Raw genomic sequence first — 25,455 nt, 5'->3', positions numbered from 1 at the left:
CCCGCCAGGAGAGGAGCCAGTTTAGGATGAAGGGCCCAGGCCAGGCCTCCCTGCGCCCAGGTTGCAGGTGGTCATCCAGGGCACTGTCCAGAACAGCAGGAGGGACGTGCCGAGACCTCCAGGGAGCTCTGTCCGGGGAGACTGTGCCTGCAAGAGACAGGGGAGCCCGTGCCTCTTCCTTTGGCGCTTACGTTCCCTGGAGCCAGAAGGCTGAGCCACGCAAGGCCACGCACAGGCCCTGGAGGAGGAAACTTGAGTTTGAAGCAAATGAGGGCGTGAAGGACGAGGACTGGATTCTGTGGCCCAGGCATCCCTGGCTTCTGAGGGCGTCACACAGGGAAGTCCTCTGGAAGAACCTCACGGGACTGGCGCTGGCAGCGATGGATTCCCCTCTCTGGCTGCTTTTTAGCAAACAGGCCAGCACCCCACTGTTCACAGGCAGCCCAGGGCGAGTCCCCGACTTCTGGTGGCCTCCTGAGGCTATGCCATGGTGTGGATGCTGGCAGGTCTGCAGTCCTTGGTTGGATCAACCAGCCCCAGCCCAGGGGCCCTCAAAAGGAGGGCATGTACTTTTGGGGGATGGGAGGGTGAGGGCGAGCTGGCTCATCTTTCCTGCTGTAGGACAAGGTCTTCAGGAGCGTGACAGTTCTAGGTGCAGCTGCACATATTTGCTAGGTGGCACATTTTTGTACCTAAAACATTTTCCCTAAAAAAGAACAAACCACCCGTCGGACACCCCCTCTTCCTCCCTCCCACAACTTCAAAAGAGGACTTAAAAAAAAAAAAAAAGAGAAACACCTGAGAGACCAAATAGAGGCCTTACACCCTCACCCATCCCGTGCCCGGATGAGAGAACCCAATCCTGCATCTTCCACCGGGAGCGCCCGCCCTCAGGAGCGAGCTGGCGCGGCCGCGCAGGGGAGCGTGTGTCTGTGTGTGATGTGCCTTCATGCGTCACTCTATTTATGTTGTTCGCAGCCCAACGGTAGCGGCCAGGGCAAAGTCCCGGGGTCATTTTTGCTACCGCCGCCGCCTCCAGTGGCCAGACCTGTGCCCCTTCCTATGCCTGATTCCAAATCCACCAGCACTGCCCCAGACGGCGCCGCCTTGACTCCTCCATCACCTTGTAAGTGGACGATGAAACCGAAACCACAACGCCCAGCATCCCCAGCCCATCCAAACAGTCTCCACTGCAAAAAGAAAAGCCTTCCCCCTTCCCCACTGCCAAAGCCCCCAACCCAGAGCGCCACGGAACCTCCCACCCGGACAAGAGCAGAGCCAAGCCCCCCAACCACAGCCTCCCTCCCGGGCTGCAGTCGCACCAGCCAGCACCCCATGAGCCCCTGCCCGCTGCTCCCAGCCGGGGCCCCTGGCCCAGGCCCCTCTGGGGGGCGGGAGGGAGAGCGCAGCGGGTGCGAAGGCCAGGGGTGCTGGCAGGGGTGGGAGGGGGCGGGGAGGCACAGCCATGCCATCTTCATGCCTGATTGCTGTTTTTTTTGTTTTTTGTTTTTGTTTTTTAATTTTTTGTTGTTTCGTTGTTCCCCCCCACACACCAAGAAAATCAATTGTAACCACAAGGCGACGCCACCACCATCCCTTTTTTGCCTTGCCCCCCTCACCTCCATCCCAGGCCCTCCGGCCTCACCTCCAAAGATGCAGCAGGCCAGCCCATGACCCTTCCCCCCAGTCTCACATTTGGTTTCTCGTTGTTCCTCTTTTTTTTTTCCCCCTCCCATCCCTCTCCCCTCCCTCTTCTCAACTCCTTTCCCAGGTTGGATGTGTCAAGGACAAGGGGGGGCTCCGGGCCTCACTTATTTCATCTCTATCTGTCTTTCTTTTCTTTTCTTTTCTTTTTTTTTTTTCTTTTAAACCAATGACAAATTTTGTCAAAGGGAAGAGAAGAGAAATCTGAGTCGAGAGGCCCCAGGTAGACCCGACGTGGACAGGAGGCTGGGTGGGGTGCTGTCTGGGGCCGGGCGGGCAGCGCTCTGGGGGCTGGCAGGCCACAGGCCGGGGCAGTGCCGCGGTGGGAGGGGTGGCCCATCTCACACTGCTCTCCGTTCGCGCTCTGTCTTTCCTACTTTCTCGTGGTTTGAGTTCTTTTCCCCTCTCCATCCTCTTCATGCCATCTTCCCATCTGCATCCGCCATAGGACACATGGTCATGGTCATTGGAGGTGGGAGGGGAGGCAGGCTGCAGGGTCGGGGGCACTTCTGGGGAGACATGGACAGAATCTGGTGAGCACACGGTCCCTGGGTGCGTCTGGTGCAGGTGTGGGCCTCCCAGGCAACCTGTGACACTCTTTGTCCCCTCGGGGACATCTTCCCTCCTGGGGGTACAGGACCTTTGCCCTCCTGTAGGGCTCCAGGGCACAGCCCAAGAAGAGCTCCAGGGTGTTTGCTTCATTTGTCCCCTTGGGCCCCAGGACAGCTGCCCCTAAGTGCCTGAAACCTGGGGCTCTGCCAGCCCTTTGGCCCCCTTTTCCTCTGTCGCCTTGGCCCATTTCAGGCCCTAGGACCACAGGCCTGTTGGACCTGGTGCATTAGAGAAGGAGGATGCCATGGGCCTGAGCCTTGCCACGCCTGGGCCCAAGCTGAGCAGCCAGCTGCGAGGCCCTCTCTGACCCTGTTCTACCTGCCTCAGCCCTCTGTTGGGCCTCCTTTGTGTTCCCTAATCCACCTGCCCAGTCCTTGGGCCTGCCCAGGGTGGTAAGTAGTGTAACATCTAGCTGGGCCACCCAGCAGGAGAGGTGGCCTGGCTGAGAAGGCCTCCCCCACCCCCTCCCAGCCCCTTCTCTTTAATACCTGAGAGGGGCTGGGGGAAAACAGGGGTACCCCCTGAGGGTGCTTGGGGACCAGGGCTATCCCCAGCCCTGCCCAGTGCCTCAGTAGGGGACAGAACTAGGTCCAAGGGACCTCAGTTTCGGCCTCCAGGGCCCCTCCCTCACCCAGACCATGAAAGAGGACGCCTGGCTGAGGCTGTGGCTGCCAGGAGGTACAGTGTATGCTCCTGGTCAGTGGAGGATGAGGGGCCTCCTGTGTAGGGGAGGCAGGCTCAGAGCCCAGCCTCCAGTACAGCTGTCCCTCTGGCCCGTCCTTCCCACTGCCAGCCCGAACCCTGGCAGCGTAGTCTAACCCAGTCTCTCCCTCTCTCAGCAGCCCTGAGGGGCAGGGCCTAGGCAGGCCCCGTGGCCTGACAGGGTCTCTCCCTCTCTCCCCTGCTCCCCACAGCATTCGCAACGACAGGCACCGCCTCTGCCAACCGGTTTGTCAGCATCGGACCCCGGGACGGCAACTTTCTGAACATCCCACAGCAGTCTCAGGTAGGAGACCCTGGCCACTGCCTGGATGCAGGGACAGGGAGAGCAGGCAGGGTTGGGGGCATCTTGGTGTTAGGGAAGAGGCTGGGGTCCTCAGGGCTAATCAGGGAGAGAGGGTGCGGCGGGGCTGGAGGGCCCAGGCTTCTGCACACCCAGCTGAGCCTGCCTCCCCGGGCAGCCCCCAGGCTCCCTGGCTAATCAGCTAATTGGATAATTAGCTCTGACAGCCCCGGCCCTGGGGAAGGCGGCCAAGGACCCAAGGCTAGAGGCGCTCTGGGCCAGGCCTGGTGGAAGCAAAGATGGAAGCCTGAGGCCTATCAGAAGGAGGACAGCGTCTGCCTCACTGCCCTGGCCCCCGGCCCTCCCCTCTTCCCTGGCTTTGGGTGGGCTGGGCAAGGAGTGGAAGAAGGACAGAGCAGGCCTGGTGGGCTGCGTGCCCAGAGACTCTGGCAGGGCAGGGCTGGCTGCTGCCCTGGAGGCCCCTCCCCCAAGTCCCTACGTGTTAGGGGGAAGGCCAGCATGCCAGAGCCCTCTGTCCCTGCTCCCATCCCCTGCTGACACCACCCCAGTTCTCACAAGGAGACAGGTCCTGTCACAAGCAGGAGATAAACCAACCCTCAGCCCTCCAGTTGGAGGCCCCTGAACTTGGCCTTGCATGTGTACGTACGTGCACATGTGGGTGGGTGTCCCCACGAGGCTGGGAATAGCCCATAGAGCCCAGCGCCCACAGGGGCCCAGGGAGGACCCACCTGAGGAACGGGGCAGAGGCAGCTTCAGAGGGCCCACAGCTTGCACAGCATGATGTTTTGGAAAAGAACAAATGTCTTTCTTTTGCACACTTTACAAAAACACCTCCTTGGTGGCTTCCTGGGCCCTGGGAAATCTACCTCTGTTCGGAGCCCCCAGGGCTACCTCTCATCTCCTGCTCTGCCTCTGCTCTGAGGCCGGAATCCAGAGAAAGTTGGTGGATGGAAGTTTTGTGTGTGGTTTGAGATTTTTTTTTTTTTCCCTTTCCTTTCCTCAAAAAAAAAAAAAAAAAAAAAAGGCCAAAAAACTTTGTCAAACTTCAAACTTCAGAGCTCCCTACTGGCAAGGAGGGGCGGGGAAAGAACTTCAACCCCCTCCAGCTTCCCACCCCCTTTCCCCAGAGTCACGTCTGACCCGTCTGGTTTCCAGGAGCAACCAGACATGATGTAACACCCAGATGAACTTGAACTTGGGGGTGTTGAGAAGAAAAACAATGGCTCCGAGCAGGGGCTGGAGCCAGCCCCCTCCACTCTGTGCCAGGGAGGCCGAGAGAGCCCTGCTGGCAGAGGGCGGGAGGGGGTGCCAGAGGAAGGGACAGCAGGCGGGCCTCGCCTCCCAGCTCTGGGCGGGCACCAGGGGGCAGGGCTCGATTGCTCCCTCCCTCCCACGGCCTGCCCCGGCTGCCTGCAGCTCTGCAGTGCTCATGCCTCGCTCTGGGGACCACTGCCACGAGCCCTCCCCACTCACCCCGTTTCTGCCTCCTCCTGTACTTTCTCGGCTCACTTGGCTTGGATATTTTGGGGCCAAGTCGGAGTTTGAGGCAAGTTTAGGAAAGTTTGTCTCCCTCCTGTGCCTGTTCCCCCTCTTAGGCCCCAGGCAGTGCAGAAAGGGGTCCAGAGCCCCCGAGCAGGCAGGTGTGTCTGAGAATCAAGGGTAGCTGGGGCTGGACAAGCCACGCTGGAGCCCTCAAGCCTGGGGGCAGGCGGGCGGGCTGTGCGGGCGCAGGGGGTACAGTCAGGGGTGGTTTCCACAGTAACCAGTGACTTTAGCTGATCTCTGGAGCACCAGATGGAGAGAGAACAATAGAATGAGGGAAGAAAAGAGAATTTTAGCAATTTTGTCATTCCCTGGGCAGCGCTTTTTACTTAGTTTTAATCAGTTTTGGACCTGGCTCAGGCAGCAGGGAGGAATGAGCAGAAAAGGCCGCTGTGCGTGGCAGCGGATCCCCCATTCCTGAGACCTGCAGGGAGGTGCCAGGGAGCCCCCTTGAAGCCACCTTTGTCTCTAACCCCAGGCCTGGAACTGGAGTCTTCCTCCTCTGATGAGGGCCTGACAGTCTGAGCACCGGTGGTGGTTGCCCCGCCGTGCAGCTCGGGAGACCCCAGAGGGGCCAGTGCGGGGCCTTGGCATGGTCTGCTGAGGGCAGAGAGGACAGGTGGGGCTCCCCGTGTCCTGCTTGTTCAAGGTCTCCTTTCCCTGGTGGGGAGGAGAGGTGGGCTCAGGGCCAGAGCCAGCCCCCCACTTGCCAGCTTCAGGAGAGTGGCACAAGGGTTCCCATGTAGTGTCCTCTTGGGAAGGGAATCCCAGAGAGCACCAAGGGCTGAGCCTGCCAGGAGGGGGATCTCACCCAGGCAGTTCCCTGCCCCAGGCCTGGGCCAGAAGCCCAGAAGCTGGCTGCCGACCAGGCTCTTCCCCACCCACTCTGGGGAGGCCTCGGCCTGGGTTTCCGCCTCGGCCGCCCCCAGGCCCCAGCAAGCCTCTGTTTGGCCTTTAGTCAACTGCCAGGTTGGACTTTGGGCAGGTGCTGGAGGAGCCCTGACTAGGGAGGGCAGGTCGCTCTTGTGTGTGTTGTCCAGCACATGGCAGGAAGTTTAGCATCTCTGCCCCCAGCAGTGCCAGGTCACTGTGGCACTCCTAACCCCCCACCTTTCCAGATGCCTGCGATCGATGCCATCCAGTGTGGTAGCCACTGGCCACGTGTGGCTGTTTACATTTAACTTAACTAACTAAAGAAAAATTTAGTTCCTCGGTCACAGTAGCCACATTTCAAGTGCTCAGAAACCACTTGTGGCTAGTGGCTACCGCATTGGACAGCACAGACAGAACATTTTCATTGTTGCAGAAAGTTCTAGATAATCCCTGAGGCTCTTTATAATTCTAAAACTCAGCATCCCCATCTCACAGTGGATGACACCCAACAGTCCCATACCAGAGCCTGAGGGGCAGTCTAGCCTGCTAGCCTAATCTGTTTGACTAAAACAGTGTTTCAAATATTGGAAATTTTCACGAAATTCTGTCTGGACTTCTGGCTTCTTTTGAAACGTTGGCAGATCTAGCTATCTTGGGCCCTCACCCTGATGTGGCATACAACAGGCATTCTGGTCACCACAGACCCTGCAAAAATTACAAGCAATGACTCTGTGCTGCCTCTTACATTTGAGTCCTGGCTTGGTCACCCAAGGGCTGTGTGGCCTCGAGCAGGTCACTCACCCTCTCTGTGCCTGGCTTCTGTGTGGGGTCAGGGCAAAGACGGAATGAGTCAGTGCCTGGTGTGTGCTCTGTCATTGGCTCTGCCTGCCCCCTGCAGACCAGAGTCTGTGACTCAGCCTGGGAGAGGACCTGAGATACATTTTCAGGGACCCCTCCCATTTTACCCCTAGGGTACCGCCAGGTGCACCCAGGCACAGTAGATCATGGAGGAGGACCCCCTGACCCACCCCTTGGCCAGGAGATGGGGCCGGAGCCTTTGATGGAGGGCCTTGCCGAGCAGCCCTGCCCCATCTACCCTGGGTGTACTCTGTACTCAGCTGCCAGACGCCAGACATGGCCCTGTCTGTGGGAAGGTGGTGCCCCCTGCTGGCATCCTGAGGGAAGTGACGCCCACCCCAAGGAGCCTCAGGTCCTTCCCCAGTGTCTGGTGCCCTTAGGGTAGAGGATCACACTCCCTGGGCTACGTGGCCCCTCCCCCAGGCCTGGCACTGTTAGGGACTGAAGCCATGTGGCTCTCCGCCCTCAGCCTTTCAGCCTGTGGGACCTTGGCTGGGGTGTATAGACGAGAATTTCTGCTTTTAATCCAAAGAGACAGAAAGAAAACTCAGCAAGAAGCTGGGCCACCCCCACCCCACTCCCCAAACCCTTCTGGGTACAAAAGCCCCAGCCTGGCATCCTCCCCACCCTCCAGGACCCATACAAAAACCTAAACAATTGGAAACATGGCCAGCTCCCAGGTCTGTGCCAGCGCCAGCCATGGGGGTCCCACCCGCTGGGCTCGGTGCCCACAAGAAGGCCAGCTGGACTCTAGCACTGGGGGGCAGGGGCTCTGCAGGGGCGGGGTTCCTGTAGGAGGGAGGGAGAGAATGGGGATGCCCTTCCTCCTCAATGAGGGTCAGCTACCCAGCACCCGGGCTCTTTGGGCGCTGGACCCTTGAAGGGCTGGTGGTCAGCGGGCCACGCTGGGGGTGAGATGAGACCTGCCCCAGCTGTTCTCAATGTCGCCTCTTTTTTGTCCTGTTTCAGTCCTGGTTCCTCTGATAAGATCGACTAGAGAACAAAATGAAAAGAGGTTCCTCGAAAGGGGGGAGAAGAAATTTTGAGACATGGAAAAATCCCCCAGTCCAGCCCAGCCCCACCGAAAAGCAAAAATTAGACGTCGTCAGCCACTCAGCCCTTCTCTCCTCCAGCCCGGGGACCCCCGCGGGCCCCAGAAGCAGCCCAGTTCTTGGAGAGCCCTCGGAAGGGGTCTCAGTGGAGCTGTGCACCAGCAGCCAAGCAGAAAGAAACATGCGACACAGACTCTGTCAAGTAGAGGACAGAAAGAAAGAAAGGATGCAGCAGAACTGTCTTCCTCCCCTGCCCACCCGGTCCTAGCCTTCTGGGGAAGGAACAAAGTCCCCAAACAAAGCAACCAGCACAGTTCTGAAGGGGCTTTGCCCCCACCCTCATCCTTCCTAGGGGAACCCCACCCTCCCCTCCGGCCAGGGCTGCCCTAGGGAGTTCGGAGGACCAGCTTGTAAAGATGTTGGGGTGCAGGTCCCGCGGGTTTTTCCCCCCAGACTCTGCCCCTCCCTCCCTCAGTCACTGCCGTGGCTCGGGCTTCTTCCCCCAGCTGCGCGGGACCAGGCCAGGGAGGGGTGGCCTCCACTTCCCTGCCCCACCCTCCAGCTAAAAGCCCCCAGGCGGGCAGGGGGCGACCTCTGGAGCTAGTTGCGGGAGCCCAGAATGGGGGGTGTTCTACCACCCACGCTGAGCCGCAGCGGCCGTTCCCGGCCCGGAGGGACCCTCTGTACAGTCCACAGGAAACAGTCGGAATGCTCTCGACGGCCTCGTCCCAGCCTGGGACAGACCCCCTCTTCCCTCTCTCTGCAGGCCGGGAGGGCTGCCCTCCTGCCACGCCACGAGGGAGGGGAGTTGGGCCCCAGGTCGCCCCTGCCCCCAGCCCTGCATGCAGGTGTCTTCGCTCCGCCCCATCGGCCCCTGCCCTGCTCCTCACGCAGACAGCCCTGCTGGGGCCGGGCCGGAGAGTGGAGCAGAAAGGGGACCCTGGAGCCGAGCGAGGAGGACCAGGCAGCCGCCACTGCCGTCGCTAAGCCACCAACTGCGCCTAGGTAGGCGTCCTGCTTGCCGACTTTCAGTTCCTTTGGAGGGTGTTCGGTGTCGTCCTTTTCAAAAGTGTTTTGGAGCTTTCTGTCCCCCCCCACCTCCCTCCTACCCCCACGGCCACTTCTCTCTGGGTTTTAGCTGTAATGTCTTTACTCTTTATTTAGGGGTGGGGCATTCATTGTTTGGGTCTTTTGCTGTTGGAATTGGGAACTCCTCCTCCATTTGAGCAACTTGGGAACAATTTGGTAACACACCACAGGAAGTAGCTCTCCCCCTCCAACCCCCTCCTCCCCAAAGGGATGGTTGGGGGGCCTGTCCAGAGGGTCTTCAGAAGCCCCCCTGGGAGGGAGGGGAGCATGAGCACGCCCAGCCCCCTCTAGGGTGTGACTTGGCCCCTCTGGCTTGTCTTTCTGTGCCTTACTCCCTGCCCCCTGCGTCTCCCCCAGCCCTCTTCTCGAGTCCTTGTGCCTCTCTCTTTCTCTCTCTTTCTTAACTGTATGAAAACACAAAGCACAGGTCAGGATCCTCTGAAAGTCAATCAATCCAACATTGCACCACGTAGGGGTGGGTTACGGGCTTTATTTATTGTGAATCTAGTTTGTGAGGCTGTGGCCCTGAGCAGGCGGAGGGAGGCGAGGAGGGCAGGAGGCCGTCCGGGGAGGGGAGGAGGGCCAGGACCTGGGGCTGCAGGGGCTGCCGGGTGGTGCCTCCTGCCCGCTGGAAGCCATGAGGTGGCTTGTCCCAGGGGCGGCGGCTTTTGTTGGAAGTTGAGCGAAGCCCTCCCCCCTCCTCAGCTGCAGCCGTGGGAGGATCCTAGGGCTGAGGGGCAGGGGATCCCGCGGGGGCCTCCCGGGGCGTGGGGGGTAAGGTCCCGGGGGTTGGGGGGCCGGGTGGGCCGGGCGTGACGCGCGGTCAAAGTGCAATGATTTTTCAGTTCGGTTGGCTAAACAGGGTCAGAGCTGAGAGCGAAGCGGAAAGGGCTCCCTGCCCGGCCGCACGCGCCCCTTCCCTCGAAGACAGTCAGGGCCTCGGGCGCTGTGGGCCTGTGGGAGCGGAGTCTGCGGGCCGCCCGCCCGGGCGAAGTCGGAAGCTGCAGGCCAGCTGGGCTCGGGCCGGAGCGTGCCCGGCGGGGTTGCCCGGGCGGGCAGGGGGGGTGGGGCTGCTCCTTTCCCAAGTGGTGTTGTGAGGGGCAATGAGGGCGACAGGAGAGGTGGGGACGTGTTAGGAGAGAAAAAAAAAAAACCCACAAAAATATATATGGGGGAAATGAACTTTTTTTTTCATTGAACCAAGTGCAATGCATCAGAGAGTTTTCCTATCTTTGTATGTTAAGAGATTGTTAAGAAAAAAAAATTCTATTTTTGTTGTAATGTCCTCGCGGCTCTGGGGACGCTAAAAGAACCGGGCCTGACCCGCCCTGCGCGGGGATAACGAAAGCTGAGTGTTTTTTCCTTTTTTTTTTTTTTTTTTTTTGTTCGTTTTCAGTTGGGTATTTTTTTTTTTTTTTTTTTTTGTCGTTTTCCTGCGTTGACGAGGATGATCTGGGGTTTTTATTTGTTTCGTCGTTCGTTCTCGGTTTCGGTGGGAGGGCTGAAGGAAACGTTCACATTTTAGAGTTTTAAAAAAAACACCTCGACATTTAAAAATCCAACCAACACAAGATCAAAAAGGAAAAGGACGAGAGAAAATTATTTTTAAGATAATTAAACATAAAAACCCTGGTGCTTCTTACATTATAAAGTACGTTTTAAAGAACCCACAAACTATTATACATAAGTTTATGAATCAATTAAATATCCTGCACTTGTTAGGAACACGCATATCCCTTTGTTGAGTTTAACGGAACGGGACAGCGGCGTGCGCCCGGCGGCTGGGCTGCTTCTGCCGCGGGTCTCCCCGGGCGCCCCCTCCCTTTGGCCCAGCGCCCCCTCCTCGCCCCATCCCCGTCCGGGCACGGGGGCGCGGCAGGGGTCCCTGGCCCTTCCCCCGCAGAGGTCAATGCCAACGAATAAACGTCCCCTCCCTCCCTCCCTCCCTCTCCGCCCCGAGCGCCCTTCTTTGAGCCAGACACCAACTTGACCCTCACCAGCATTATCAGGAGCGCGCTCAGCAAGTTGGTAGTTTCCTCCCCCACCTCCTTTCCCGGCGCCCCCCAGTCAACATCTCTCCTCCCATCCCCGGCCCCCTCCGGGGAACACCGGGAAGGCTTGACGCTCCAGGACAGGACCAGCCACGCTGACAGGTCGATTTGCCCAGGCCCGCGCCCGCACGCACGCACTCACACGGCCCCGCACACAGCCCCGCCCCACCCCACCCCGCAACCAGCCCTGTCGACTGCCTTACACACCCGCCCCCGCGCTGGCCGGCCGACCTAGTGCCTTGTTCTCACCCCCGTGCTGGCGGAGCGGACGCCGCGCTCTGGGTCCCAGAGGGGCCGGGTGGCTCAGACGACCCACAACTTCCCTAACCCGACCGTGCTGAACAGACCCCCCCACACACGAGAGAAAATAAAGGAGCAATAAAGTCACGAGAACTTTCGTCCCCCAATCGAGAACCCAAGGGGCACCCCAGCCCCACCTCTGCTCCCCCACCCCACTCACCCTTGGGGCGCCCCCCTCCCCCCGCAAGCCAGCCTGGGCCAGCCCCGCTTCGGCCACTCCCGGGAGATCCGTGCGCCCGACCAGCACCAGCATCGCGGACCGCAAAGGCCGCCCGTCCCGTCAAACAAGTTTCTTCTTAGGCTAAGAAACGCAGTATATACGAGTATCTCTATATATAGTACTAATGGATTTGGTGTGCTTCCCCCTTAGCGTCCCCCTCCCTCTGCTCCTCCTCCTTCAGCCTGGTCTCCCCTCTCTGCCCTCCACCCCCGTCTCTGCACTGAGATACATAAGAAACAAGGGTAGTTTACTGTCTGTTTTGTTTTCTGGGTTTTCAGTGTCCTAGCGGAATGCAAGTAGGCAGCCAGCCCGTCTGTTCCCTCTCCGCCCCGCCCCTCCCCGCCCCGCCCCCGTCACTGCGCTTCTGTTATACCATCTTTGCCTGACTCTCTCCGGCTTCTCCATTGAATGGCTAATGTGTATGTGAAATAAATAAAGAAAAACAAAAGCAAGCGCTCCTGAGCCTTCCCTAACGCGATCGTGCGGGACCGGTGTGGAGGGTTCTCTGCGACGGCTCTGTGCTTCTCTCTACGCGCTGGGGAGCGTCTGTCCCTGGGCTTCCGGGAGGGGGCGCCGGTGAGAGGGGCGAAGGCCCCCTGAGCCCCTCCCTGACACATCCCTCACCACCACCACGGCCACCCAAGCCCGGAAAAAAAGAGACACCACTTAGGTCCAATGACCGCTCTATCATGTTGGCTCACCGACCTCGCCTCTGGGAAGGGGACACGGGCAAGGCCACTTCCAGCGGGCAGTGCATGGTTCTTAAAAAGGGTCTGCGGGCCCCCTGGGGGCGACGGTCACCCTTTCAGACCCTCGAAACCTTGCCCCGTCGGGGACGTCCTCACTGGTCCCTCTTCGGGCGCGTTTGCTCCCCAGCAGGCGCAGCGCATCGTCGGCCCTTTCATCGACGGCCCCGGGCTGAGTCCCCGGTGCCCTCCGGCTCAGAGGCGCCGCCGCGTGGGGTCACCGCACCTCCGGACTCAGAGCCGCTTGCTCCGTCTTGATGGGCCGGGCCGCCCCACCCGGGCTGCAGTCGGGATCGGCCGGGGGCGCGGGTTGAGAGCTCGCGGCCGCCTCGGCCCTGTGTCCTGACCCCTGGCGGATGCCGTCGTCTGGGACTCTGTGCGCCGGCCGTTTGCGGGACCCGGGCGGGGTGGGGCCTGCGGCCAGCGCGGCCGCCTGGTCGCGCAGCAGCCGTACGAGGAAGCCGATGTACTTCATCGCGAGGCGGAGCACCTCGTTCTTGCTCAGCTTCCGGTCGGGCGGGTGCGTTGGCAGCAGCTTCCTGAGCTCGGCAAAGGCACCGTTAACGTTCTGCTGCCGCCAGCGTTCGCGGCTGTTGGTAAACACGCGCCGGGCCACCTTCTGGGGCTGGTGCCCTGCGGACAGGGGGGAAGGGTTGGCACTGAGGCCCAGAGGGCGCCCCCTCCTGCCCTCACTTCAGGCATGCGCCACCCTTGTGGGGACTTAAACCCTGGGGCTTTCTCCGCCCAGGGGATCCACGTGTGGCTCCGCTTCCCATGAGTGCTCCCACAAGGATCCTAACAAGCCCAGGCTAGGGACAACAGGGGCCTGCTGTACCTGTGACTGTCGGCACATTTATGTCAATGGCTGGGATTCCCTAGGGAGAGTTCCTTTCCCTGAAGTCTGGGGAGCTGTCCCTGTGGCCCCATCATTCTGAGTGTACCCATGTGTGGCTGGGTGTGCTCATGATCTGAGAGGTCCTCTTGTGACTGTGGTTCTGTCAGTGTCTTGTGTGGCTGTTTGACTCGTGGTATATCTGATGGCTGTGGCTGTGTGTGATGCTGCCATGTGGTTGTGGGTGTGTGGCTGTTTCACCAGTGGTTATGGTCCTGTGGCTGTCTCTTGTGTGACTTTGGTGCTATGGCTGTCTCTTTCGTGGCTGTGCATTCCAGTGGAGCTGTCATTTTGTGGCTCCCATGCCCTGTTGTGGCATGCTCTGTTTTGTCGTGTCTCTTTGTGGCTATGAGGCTTGGCTTGTTGGGTGGTGGTGGTTTTGTGGAGCTGACAAGGGGACCGTGATTTTGCACATGGGTTATAACCTGTATGGGCTGTTCTCTGTGTGCACTGGAAGCCCTCTCTTGTGGGTGGGTGTGGGACAGACGTGAGTCCCATGCAGAGACGGCCAGTCCTTCCGGGCACCCACACTCACCTTCAGCCAGGTCCAGCTCACAGTGGCTTGGTCTCCGCTTCAGCCGGCCACTAGGGAAGATGCTGAAAGGTCCTGCCGGCCCAATGTAGACACTGTAAGGGGTTGTGGGTCACTAATGCCTTGTGGGCAACGACCCTGGCCCCTAATTCCACTCACCTCCCACCACAGCTCCCCACTGACCTGTTGAGGAAGGGGTGAGGGTGGTAATGTAGGGCCAAGGCAGGTGGGGTGGTTCCTAGGGCAGAGAGTTGCAGCAGGGGGGGCCGTAGGGTGCTCAGCTCTGTGGTGGGCAAGGCTGCTCCTGGGGGCCTGGTGTGGCCCAGGCTGATCACTGGCACACCAGGGGGCAGCCTGGGGGGTGAGGAGCTTCGGTGGCCCATCCCCTCTGCCTGCGGGGGCCCAGGTGAGGCAGGTTTAGGGGGTGGGGCGGGTGCTGGGCTGAGGACACACAGCATCTCTGCCTTCTCAGTCATGGTGGGGCCCACCTCTGCCTGGGCCTGGGGCGGGCACATGGACCCCGAGGTGGGGGTGCTCACCTGTGGGAAGGAAGGAAGCCAATGGGGAGGAGGACCAGGTGCCACCTTCCCGCCTGCTTAGCCCAACAGCCCTCAAATGGGAGGGAGGGGGAGGGGGAAAGAGTGGGGGCGGTTTCAGTGGGCAAAGGCAGATGGGGGTGGGTCCAGAAGCTGCCAGGAACGGGAGGGGGTCCTACACAAGACCAGGAGGTGGCCACTGAGGAGCAGGCAGTGCTATCTGAGCAAAATTCCCTTCCAGAATTCCCTTTCACCTGCAGCCTGGAGAGGGGACAGGCAGGAAGTCCCTGACTGATCCTGGGATCCCCCTGAAACCCCAAGATTGGCCCTGTCACCCTCACATCTGGAAATATGATCCTGAGACCCCTCGTTGACTCATTGATACCATGTGACCTTGGAACTTCTCCAAGATTGTCTCTGACCCTTCACTGACCACCCCCCCACAGGCCCCAGGCTGACCCTCTGCACCTCTGGTATGACCTGAGCTGCTTCCCATTGCTTCCACGTCCAACCCTGAAGGTTCTCAATAATGGCTCTAGTGACCCCCAGCCCCACTGAAAATGTCCCTTTTACTAACCCTGTGACCCCACTACTGACACAGTGACCTCAAATGCTGACCCCAGGACCCCCAAACACCCACCCCATTGCCCAGTCCAGTCCCAGTCATGCCCCAGTCCTCCCTCTGGCTCTGGGGTCCCCCACCCACATCAGCACCCACACTTCTACAGGCTGCCTTGACATCCCTGTTCACTCTTGGCTCCAGAGCCTGGGGTGTCCAGGTAAGGTGTGGGACTCCTGGCCCTCTGCCCTGTCTTCCTCAGCTAGGCCCTGGGGAGGCTGGCCTGGCCCCTCAGGTAGTGGGTCCCTGCTGATGAATGAATGAATGAATGAACAAAGGAATGCAGGCAGGGTTCCCTCCCTCCCCCCTGGATACTCCACCTTCCTTCATTCAGGCCGGCTCCCCTCTTACCCCTTTGCTGTTCCCGCAGCCTGGTGAATGCCCTGGCTCTGTCCGGTCAGGGCTGGCAGCCTGGGCCAGGATGCGGTTTCCAGCGTCAGGCCACGCTCCACCGTCCCGCTCAGGTCCGGCCTCTGCGCTCCAGGCTGCCCGTTCCGCCCGGAGTTGGGCCGCGCCTCCTCCTGGGCTCCAGAGGGCCGAGGCGGCCGCGGTGGTGGCGTGGGTCCCCCGAGGGAAAGTGAGCGGCTCCCAGGCCGGCCCGCCCTCTCCCCGCCCCCCCGGCGGCCCGGTTTCCTCCCTCTCACCCCCGGAGCAGCGGCCGGAGGATGCTGGGCGGGCGCAGATAAGGGCCTGGCCGCCTGGCCGCGCCTGATAAGGAGCCGGGCTGACCCCGGAGGAAGCCGGCGGGCGGGGATCTCCGAGCGCGGGCCTCCCGGCCCCGCCCCCGGCCGGCGCGGGCAGGACTCGGCCTGTCACCCCTCAGGTCCTCACCTTCCGCTCCCCCGGGCACTGGAGGGGCCCAGGCCCTCTGGGGACCCTGGCCCCCGGGGTCAACCCCAGGGGAAGCGCCCGGATGCACGCAGCGGGTAAACTGAGGCAGGGAAGCCTCTGGGTCTGTCCTCTGCTTTAGAACACCCCTTGCCCGAGTGTCAGTGCTCAGGGTGAGGGAGGGCCCTTTCCGCCCCGCTGGGGCCGCGTGACCCAGGGGCCCCCTCCTTCTCTTCTCCTCACCCCGCCTGGTTCCTCTTTTTACACAGCCCCTCCCGGCCTCTCTGCCACCCCCATCCGGCAGTGGGGCAGCAGAGGGGGGACAGTTCTAACAGTCTGTACTTGAGTGTCCAGCCTGGGCAGGTGTCCTGGGCCCTCAGTGTACTAACCACAACACATTTCCAGGCCCAAGAGGGTGAGAGGAAGTGCTACAGCTGTGGGGGTGGGGGGGTGTAGGATTTCCTAGGGTGCCAGGGCTGGTGTGACCTGCCAGTAGACACCCCAAAGGGTCCCCATACTTCTGGGCCTTTTGGCCACAGGATCACGTAGCCCCAACTTTGTGGTCCCTGGCCCTCACCACACTGCACCTGCAGGGTGAAACTTAAGATTCCCCTGAAACTTCACAAAGGGACAAGCTCTGGTCACAGCTAGCCAGGTAACAGCAGCCACATGACTGCCACCCACCTGGGTCAGGCATACTTTGCTTTCTGTGTATCTGGGTGACTGCAGGAGCCCCCAGGCAGGGACCCAGCCCAGCACTGATATTGCCATCGCCCTCTCAGGAATGTGAAGCCCAGGTCTCCACAATCAACAGCTCCACTGCTTTCCCCGGGGAAACTAGAGCTGAAGTTTTAAGCGTGTGAGTTAATCCTACAAGGTGGGGTCTCAGATTAGCTTCCTTTTACTGATGGGGACAAAGGGTGTAAGAGGCAGAAAGGGAATCCTGCCCCAGGATTCTAACCCTTCACTCTGGGGGTGGGGGCGAGGGGAGATGCAGCTCCTCCTCCCCACTGGGCATCTGGGCAGCAGCTTGCGGGTCCCTCGCCATGCGCATAGTCCCTGGGCCGCAGGGCAGGAAGCACCTGGTCTGGAGCGGATGCAAAGGGCGCCTGGTTCCGGTCCGGCTTCCGCCACTGCGGCCCCGGGGGAGCCGGGCCAAAGAAACCAGGCGGCGAGGAGGCAGCCGCGCGAGGACACGTAGAGGCTCCCTAGCTGGAGTGCCCGCCTGCGCGAGTGCCCGCGGCCGGAGCCCGCTGAAGATGCGGCGGGGGGTGGGGGTGGGGGTGGGGGTGTGATGAAGGCCCGCGGGTGTGAGCGCATGGCTGCCGCCCCGCGGCCGCCTCGGGAACCGCAGGCACCGGCTCTGCGGTGGGTGGGCTGGGGAGCACTCAGAGTCCCCTGCTGCAGGGGGGCCTCCTATACAGACAGAACACCCCAGTCAGGATGGGACAAACGACTCCCAAGATGGGCAGATGCACACAGCTCCCCCTAGGGAGTTATAGGGACAGGCGCACAAACCCCATGCAGCTGGACCGATGGGCAGAGCCCCTCAGGCACATGGACAGACCCTAGACAGCCTCCCCATAGAGATGAATGGCAGTCAGAGGAAGGTGACATCTCTTTATTGACTCAGTCTATGCCGGGCTCAGCAGCAGCCCCAGGCCCAGAGGGGTTCTGGTTGGAGGTCTCTGGGCAGTCAGCGGGGGCCCCCTCAGCAGCAGGCCCGGGTGTTGGGGGGCTGTGGGAGTAGCAGCACTGGTCTCCCCGTTGACAGGTGCCCTGGTGGGAAGACAGCAGGTGTGAACCCCCACCCAGAGCTCAACAGCCCCCACTAGGTTCCCTTCCTGGGTGGGAAGCTCACTCCCAAGCGCCTGCCCTGCCCCAGTTCCCCCAATTCTTCCCCTGTTGCCCGCGGTGAGAGGGAGGAGGTACCGCACCTCCTTAAACCTCTTGCAAGGAAATGTTTTGAGCCGGGCAGCCCTCTGGGCTGGGTCCTCAGCCGGCTCCTTCCGCTTACTCTGCAGTAGCCGCCGTCTCTCCTCCATGGCTTCACTGGCCACCTTGCCCCTGTGCAAGGGGATGAGAGCTGAGGCCCCATCTGGCCTTCACCCTCGCCTGCCCTGGCTGAACCCCACCCCCACAACACTGCCACTCACCCTGGCCGGGCACGGGGCCGGGGACCCCAGTTGGCCTCCGGGTTGGCCTGGAATCGCTTGAGTCCTCGCTGGCGGGAGCGGGGGTTGGCATCTTCCCGGATGGTGAAGTTGGCCTGTAGCCTGGGGAAGTGGGGGTTGGGGGATGGGAGCAGCCACCAGCCGCTGAGCGGGTGTGCATGGACTGCCCATGGGGCCTGCCCACCTCCAGGCAGCATGGGGTATCTGCCCACGTTGGGATTTTCTCATCCATCTAATAAATATTTATATTTTACAACTGTGCGTCTACACTGTGCTCAGTGCTGGGAATACACAGTGAGCAAAATGGACACAAAGTTGCCCCCGGGGCTGGGCTCTGTGGCTCACACCTGTAATCCCAGCACTTTGGGAGGCCAAGGCAAGAGGATCACTTGAGGCCAGGAGTTTGAGACCAGCCTGAGCAACACAGATCCCACCTCTACAAAAAATTTTTTAAAAACTAGCCAGGTGTGGTGGTGCACGCCTGTAGTCCCAGCTACTTGGGAGGCTGAGGCAAGAGGACTGCTTGAGCCCAGGAGTCTGAGGCTGAGTGAGCTAAGATGATGCCATTGCACTCTAGCCCAGGCGACAGACCAACACCCTGTCTCAAAAAAAAACAAACTTCCCCTAGTAATGTGACTTTTGAGTTGGGGGGACAAACATGCAACAGCATAAATCAGAAATAAGTAAATTATGTTGTATATTAGGGTGGGAGGTAAGTATTTTGGTAAAGGGAACAGAAAGATGGGAGGGGGTGTGTAATGTTAGACAGAAGGAGATGAGGGAAGAGCCAGGGGGGGGACCTGGACCGGCGTTCCAGGGGCTTCTACAGAGTGAGGTGGGTGTCTCGGAAGAGTCTGAGCAGGGGAGGGACATGCCCCGACTCAAGGTGTGCACAGGTGCCCTCTAGCCACTGTGCAGGGAACAGAGGGTGGGAGACAAGGCAACTGGGGAGGGGGGACCAGGGTGGGAGAAATAAGTGGATTCTGGATCTCACTTGAAAAATGAACAGGTGTCTGCAGTGGGAAGTGTCTGTGTCATCTGCACTTGTGTGTGCTTCCCTGCTGTCTTACACACAAGTGTGCCCGTACCTGGGCTCCGCACTGAGAATGCGGAATGCTGGGCTGGTCTCCGACAGGCGCTCCCGTTTCACGGGACACTCTTTCTCCTGGGGGCAGAGGTCAGAGGTCAGGAGATGCTGAGTTCCCAAGGGCCTCCAAGTGACCATTGCTTGCCCTTCCACCCCCAAGTGGTCAGCCTGCCCTCACCCAGCAGCGCATGATGTCCCAGAGAGCTGAGGCGGGGGCGTCTGTCTTCACTGCGTTCTTACAGGCATGGGACAGAGAGACCCGGAAGCCAGCGTGGAGGAGGGCTGACCTGGGGACCCACAGGGATCATGAGGGGTAGGCTGGACCCCAAAGCCCGGGCTGACCTGTGTTGTAAGGACTGGCGCAGCTGCACTTCTCGTGGTGACTAACCCGTGGCGAGGGCTCATGGCCTTCATGAGTTCTTTCCTAAGCACTTGGACTCAATGGGGTGACTTGCCCAAGGCCACTCTGCAGTCAAAGAAGAGTTCCTCCCCCTTCCCCAGGAGGGCACTCACCGCAGCTGCAGGAGGCTGGGTGTGTTGCAGTGGATTGTGGCGCTGAGCTGGTCCAGAGTATAGTAGAGAGGCACGTCCGGCAGCTCCTGCGAGGGGGCGCAGTGGGGATGGGCCTGAGCATAGATGGGTGGACACAGGAGGAGCCCCCTCCCTGTCACAGCCCGGCCCCCACCTCGGTGATGACACTCAGGACCCCTTGGATCCGCTCCGAGGTGTGGAAGCGGCTGGGGTTGGCGCTCACAGCCTCCAGGACATGGCCCACGAAGTCCAAGTCGTGGATGGGTTCTGCCCACATGGGGCCACCAAGCTGCACAAGCACAGGGGACAGGTGAGTGGGGACTGTGACCTCCAGGACCCCTGACCCCCTCTCACATCCCCCAGCCCAGCCCTACCTGGTGGCGCTGCCCACAGTGCTCACACTCGGGGGTCACAGGGGGACCACAGGCTGCAGAGAACTTGACCCTGTACAGAGAGGGGAGGTTAGAAAGTGGCAACCTTCTGGGACACCCCTTCACTGTCCTCCCCAGCACACCCATGCTCACTGGCTTCCAGGGGCTCCCGAAGCTTTGCCCAGGCGCTGGAGGTGGAAGGTCCCGCAGCCCACACACTGGAACACCAGTGCCTGCTTGCTGTTGGGGGGGGGGGGGGGCGGAGTCACCATGAGTTCTCAGTGTGGTCATCACACCCCAACTCCTCCCTCAGACTTGCCCAGTGTCCTTTAGAACCCCTAGGTCCCCCAGGACAAGGCTCTGTCTTCTCCCTCAATCTATCACCCCTCCCTCCACCAAGCTGACCTGGCTGAGGCCTTGACCTTGGCCTGGCCAGTGAAGACACGAACAAAAACACGCACATAGAAGTCGGCACTGATGCTAAGCAGAGGCACCACGAAGCGCTGGTAGCAGTTGGCACGGAGGTCTAGGCTGTGCAGGACGATTCTCAGGGCCTGGGGGTGGGGCGAGGGGGGCAGGCATCATCTCTGCCTCCACCGTCTCCCCACCCAGGAGCCACACACAGTGATCACAAGCACATGCTCAGGGATGTGGGATCCCTGGCTTCCAAACTCAGTCCTGAGTGTCCTGGCTGTGGGACCCCTTGACAGGTGAGTACCAACGCTATGTGCCTCAGTTTCCTCATCTGCAAAATCACAACAGTCCCTGTCTGTGGCACTGCTGGGGACACAGGCTCAATAAACTGAACCTATTTCAATCAGCACCATCAGCCTGCCCTGTGGGCTGGGGACCTATGTTCTAGCCCCCAGGGGCTCTGTGGGCAAGAACTGGGGACACTGGGTGCTGCAGAACTGCCAGGGCCTTCTTGCTTGGGGCTGCTGGGAGACTCCAACATGGGAAAGGAAGCATTTCCCGAACTGACATGATGACAGGGCCCTTATGGAACAAGCAAAAGGACCCCTCCTTTCCCAGCCCCTCAACATAGCCCCAACCCTCTCAAATCCCCACAGCAACCCAATAGGGTCAGGCCATCATTGTGCCCATTTTACAGATGCAAAAACTGACGCCCAGGCCAGACACAATAGTTCACATCTGTAATCCTAGCACTCCAGGAGGCCGAGGCGGGAGGATTGCTCTGAGGCCAGGGGTTCGAGACCAGCTTGAGTAAGAGTGAGACCTGTGTCTCTACAAAAAATAGAAAAAATTAGCCGGACACAATGGTGCGTGCCTGTAGTCCCAGCTACTCAGGAGGCTGAGGCAGGAGGATCACTAGAGCCCAGCAGTTTGTAGTGAGCTATGATGACACCACTGCACTCTAGCCCAGGCAACAGAGCAAGACCCTGTCTCAAACAAACAAATAACAAAAATCAAAAAAACAACTGAGGACCAGAAAGGCTAAGTCAAGTCACTTGCCCAGAGCCACCAGCAAAGCTATGATTTGAACCTAGATCTGGAAAAACTACCTTAAAAAAATTTTTTTTAAAAGTTGTTATAGGCCGGGCGCGGTGGCTCACGCCTGTAATCCTAGCACTCTGGGAGGCCGAGGTGGGCGGATCGTTTGAGCTCAGGAGTTCGAGACCAGCCTGAGCAAGAGCGAGACCCCATCTCTACTAAAAATAGAAAGAAATTATATGGACAGCTAAAAATATATATAGAAAAAATTAGCCGGGCATGGTGGCGCATGCCTGTAGTCCCAGCTAGTCGGGAGGCTGAGACAGGAGGATCACTTGAGCTCAGGAGTTTGAGGTTGCTGTGAGCTAGGCTGACGCCACGGCACTCACTCTAGCCTGGGCAACAGAGTGAGACTCTGTCTCAAAAAAAAAAAAAAAAAAAAAGTTGTTATAACAAATATTAGAATAATGTAACCACCCACTCTTATCCTGGACAAAGCCACTGCCCCAAAATGACCACAATTAGAAGCCCATGCTCTTGGGAACTATGCCAGTTAAAGACATGCTTGTCATTAATAACCTGGGATGGATCTGGCCCTGGCTGCCTGTAGGAAGCTGAGCGGGTCTGAGGGGTGGGAAGGTGTATGGGGGCGGGGGGGGGGGGGGAGGATGACTCAGAGCCTAACCCTGGCCAGCTGGCAGGGCCCCTCACCATCTCATGGCAGGCCCGACTCTTGAGGGCCATGGCCCCGTACTTGCTGTAGCATGTCTCCCCGCTGTTCCCTGCCAGCACCGCCATATCCGTGCAGGTCACACACAGCAGCCCTGCGGGGAGGGGCCGGGCAGTGAGGACACTCCAAACACCCCAAGCCCAGCTCCATACCCCAGCATCAGCCCAGCCTCACCTCCTTCACTCACAGCCTGCACAGCTGCGTCCAGGAAGGGAGTAGGGCTGCCATAGGGGTCCAGGTCAATGACGTCAAATCTCTCTGACACTCGCTGGTGCTGGTACATCAGCATCCTGGGTGCAAGAAGGCCAGGTCCTCAGCTTTCTTTCTGTACCAGGTACCTGCTCTGTTCCCTACACATGTTAACTCCTACAGTGTGGTGAACTCAGGTTCACATCCTGGCTTGGCCATTTATTAAGTGCATGATTTTCCTCCTTAGATGGGCCTTAGTCTATCCATCTATAACAATGACAATGACAATAGCCAATACTGATATAGGACATAACATGCCTGGCACTGTTTCAAGCAGTCAAGACTTTTAACACATTTAACCACATAATCCTCCAAACAACTCCACGGGCTGGAAACTATTATTGTTCCTTTTGCAGATGAGGAAATGCAAATGTTACTTATTTCTGGCACATTACTTATTATTTAATCAGCACAGCAACCCCTCCCAAACTACTGTTCTCATTTGACAGACAAGGAAACAGGGCTCAAAGAGGCTAAGTCACTTGCCCAAGGTCATACAGTGAGAATATGATAGAGTCAGGATTTGACCCCAGGCAGCCTTGCTCCAGTGCTGGCTGTGCTGCTCAGAACCTACCGGGCATCTGCCTGGCTGGGCTGTACCAGGTGGGCCACATCATTGAGCTGCACGTTGTGGCGCATGAGCTCCATGGCTCGGGCAGAGGCATCATTGGCAACCACAGATCGGAGTCCAGGCACCTCTCGGGCAAATCGAATGGAACGTAGGCCCGAAGCAGCCAGGCCCTCCAGCACCCGCAGGCCTTCCTGTTGAGTAAGCAGGGAGCCCCACTCACGTCTCAATCTCTATCCTCCTCTGGGCCCCAGGGAACCCCCATCACCCACCTCCTATGGCTCTCCCACTCCAGGAGCCCTCCTCCCTCTGTCACCCACTAAATACCAGAGTTGCCACCTCCTACGCTCAGGTCCCACCTCACAGATTTCCCCCACGACAGCTATTCGAGGTTGGTCTGCTGAGGCCGGGTTTTCACTCTCTTTCAGTTCAACCTTTTCCTCCTCTTGCTCCGACAAGGCCACAACCACCTTTTGCACGTTTTTCTCACCCGGCACCTTGACTGCAGCCACCCAAAAGGCAAAAGTCAGGGAGTATCGAAGCCCCCCATCTGAGAAACTTCCCTTTAATCTTCAGAATACAGGAGATTACTGGAAGAAAATCTTCCCAAAGACTCTAGGGAAAGGGTGAGGGAGTACAGCCCAGGGCCTGCTATATAGCTGGAGCCTTTCTGGGATTTCCAGGGAGAGGTGCCCAGGCAGGGAGAAAGCTTTGTGCGACCCCCGCCCACCAGGAGCCTGAACCTCCCCACTCACTCTGGATTCCTTTGGCCCCAAGCTGCATGCGAGCAAACTCGGTGATCACAGCACATCTGGCAGGAAACAGAGGATCAGCTCATACACCTTCATCCTCATTGCCCCACTCCCCTCAGCCAGGTTGACCCCTGATCCCTGCTCACGTCAGGTCCCGGTTGAACTCCTGCACCGGGTTATAAAAGACCTCGTTGGCGCTCGGGAAGGCGATCTTGGCGGCCCCCTCGGTGACTGTCGTCTCCTGGACCTCGCGTGGACGCTCTTCTGCGCAGGGTCCAGTGCCGTTCTCCATCGCTGATGGAGTCAGCGGCCCTTGGGACTGCCTCTCCACAAACCTAGCTCTACAGAGACTGCGGGCGGAGCGGAGAGTGAGGCTTAGCCACGGAACAATTCTCGCATGGGACATCCGCGGGTGCCTCTGCCCGCCAAGCCTGGTTCGGGGGGTGGAGCGGGCATAGAGAGAAGTTCAGAGAGCCGTATTCCCGGGCCAGGAGCGTCCTTCACATCTATAAAATAGGGACTAAGGAGACTCTGCGGCCCCAGGAAGCTGACACCACCCCGTTTTCAGGGGAATTGACCCCTGAGGAGCTGGAAGCTCTCGTGCGGGCCGGCCTCCAGTCCGGATCCCTGCTCGTGCCACCCAGCTCCTCCTCACCTTCTTTCGTGACACAGAAAACCAAACTAGTCTTAGTGCACGTTTCCCAAATTAGGACCTGGGCGCCGCCATGTTGGCACAGTGGGTGGGCGAATCACATGACAGTAGTTAGCCAATCAGTGAGGGTACCTACGGTTGGGGGCCAGGATCAAAATACAGGGCAGAAAGGAAGCGGCCTGATCATGCTGTGCAGGGTCCCTTAATCACAGCGACTCCCCTGGGAGAGAACACGTCACTGGTCCCATTTCAGAGATAAGGGAGTTGTGGCTCAGAAAAGGGGCGGTAAGCAGAGAAGCCCAACACCAACTGATTGTCTTCTGTGTGCTGGGTTCTATATACACATTATTTCAGAGCACCCTGCAAGAATAACTCAAGACTCTGGAATTTAATTTACTGGGTTTGAATCTCAGTCACACCACATGCTCTGGGCGAGTTACTTAAACTATCGGGGTCTCACTTTCCTTACCTTTTAAATAACAATCTTAATTTCCAAGGCAGAGCAAAGATTAAATGATACAATGCCTGGAAGGTGTGCAAAGCAGTCACTCTCACATAGTAAGAACGCAGTAGGTTCTAACGGGTGAATGAAGGCAGAGGAGCTTAATGGTCTTGGTTGCCTGGGTTCGGGTCTCAGCTCACCTTGCTACTTTTTCTTAACTCTGTACTTAAGTTTCCTCATTCTCAAGATGGGCAGAACTTTTTTAATGTTAGTTACTGGGTCGTGGTGAGAATTAAACAAGTTAGTGCAAGTAAAATGTTAACGGAACCTGGCATCCGATAAGCATCACAAAAGTCTTAGCTTTTATTGTCGCTTCTAGAGCCTGGGCTTAAATCCTGGCATCCGCCATCACTTCCTTGCTGCGTGATCTTGATCAAGTTTCTTCATCTCTCTGTTCCTCCCTTTATTTTTTATAAAGTGTGTGTGTGTGTGTGTGTGTAAAACAGTTCCTACCTAAAAATGTTACTGTAAAGTTTAAACGAGCTAATTCCCAAAAAGAGCCTAAAACAGTGCCTGGCACAGTAAATAGCAGTCGTTATTGATTTTGTTTTACAGGAAACTAAAGTTCAGAAAGGTAGAGAGACTTGCCCAAGGTCCGGGACTAGAAGTTGGCGGGATCGGGATTCGAACTACCCAGCAGAGCCAACGTACTGGAGAGGATCCTCAGGGACGTAAAGAGACGGAGCCGGGAAGAAGGGGTGCGCTCGAAGTTCGGCTGGCCTTGCCTAGGGGGCGGGGCCTGGGCGGTGCGCGGGCGGGGCCGCGGCCGCTCCTCCTTTGCCCGGTTGCAGCGGCGGCGCGGCTTGCGCTCGCTCGGCGCTCGGCTGGGGCGGCCTGGCCCACAATGAATGGCCGCCGCGGCTGCCGCTGCTGCTGAGGCGGAGGACGCGGAGGCGGAGGCCGAGGCCC

The 25,455-nt window shown here is 59.1% G+C and overlaps 3 protein-coding genes across 17 annotated transcripts in view; 1 reads left to right on the top strand and 2 right to left on the bottom strand.

Annotated features, from left to right (window-relative positions):
- Window positions 1–11,775, top strand: part of NFIX (nuclear factor I X) — a 99,362-nt gene extending 87,587 nt beyond the window's left edge. For 4 of the 7 annotated variants that reach the window (XM_069477606.1, XM_069477587.1, XM_069477597.1 and 1 more), the window contains 2 exons: window positions 3,231–3,322; window positions 7,583–11,766. In XM_069477606.1, the coding sequence (XP_069333707.1) occupies window positions 3,231–3,302 (72 nt within the window). In that variant the 3' untranslated portion in view covers window positions 3,303–3,322; window positions 7,583–11,766. Of the gene's footprint in view, window positions 1–978; window positions 1,127–3,230; window positions 3,323–7,582 lie in introns of all 7 variants that reach the window. The other 3 variants (XM_069477570.1, XM_069477579.1, XM_069477561.1) reach the window with 1 other exon arrangement.
- Window positions 11,776–11,996: 221 nt separating this feature from the next.
- LYL1 (LYL1 basic helix-loop-helix family member) lies at window positions 11,997–15,338 on the bottom strand. Its single transcript, XM_069477548.1, has 4 exons — window positions 15,002–15,338; window positions 13,679–14,034; window positions 13,499–13,590; window positions 11,997–12,704 (listed from the first exon to the last, which is right to left on the bottom strand). Exons 2-4 carry the CDS (start codon window positions 14,008–14,010, stop codon window positions 12,289–12,291), a joined length of 840 nt encoding a protein of 279 aa, XP_069333649.1. The 5' UTR covers window positions 14,011–14,034; window positions 15,002–15,338; the 3' UTR covers window positions 11,997–12,288.
- A 1,750-nt stretch (window positions 15,339–17,088) lies between these two features.
- Window positions 17,089–25,224, bottom strand: TRMT1 (tRNA methyltransferase 1). 9 transcript variants are annotated; one of them, XM_069477493.1, is made up of 17 exons: window positions 24,048–24,691; window positions 23,539–23,823; window positions 23,396–23,451; window positions 23,000–23,142; window positions 22,647–22,834; window positions 21,998–22,113; window positions 21,805–21,917; window positions 20,047–20,195; window positions 19,795–19,881; window positions 19,645–19,714; window positions 19,425–19,559; window positions 19,253–19,338; window positions 18,918–19,026; window positions 18,741–18,817; window positions 17,635–17,754; window positions 17,416–17,545; window positions 17,089–17,257 (listed from the first exon to the last, which is right to left on the bottom strand). In XM_069477493.1, exons 2-17 carry the CDS (start codon window positions 23,796–23,798, stop codon window positions 17,108–17,110), a joined length of 1,989 nt encoding a protein of 662 aa, XP_069333594.1. In that variant the 5' UTR covers window positions 23,799–23,823; window positions 24,048–24,691; the 3' UTR covers window positions 17,089–17,107. The 9 variants fall into 9 exon arrangements, with proteins under 9 accessions (XP_069333594.1, XP_069333611.1, XP_069333628.1 ...); XM_069477510.1 differs by having other exon boundaries at window positions 23,539–23,733; XM_069477469.1 differs by adding an exon at window positions 25,198–25,224 and having other exon boundaries at window positions 17,095–17,257; window positions 23,539–24,176.
- Between the last annotated feature and the right edge of the window lie 231 nt (window positions 25,225–25,455).

Source organism: Eulemur rufifrons, chromosome 2 (assembly GCF_041146395.1).
Source record: "Eulemur rufifrons isolate Redbay chromosome 2, OSU_ERuf_1, whole genome shotgun sequence".
Taxonomy (NCBI): domain Eukaryota; kingdom Metazoa; phylum Chordata; class Mammalia; order Primates; family Lemuridae; genus Eulemur; species Eulemur rufifrons.
Note: the sequence above shows the minus strand (reverse complement) of the source record. Positions and strands in the feature narration are given on the sequence as shown.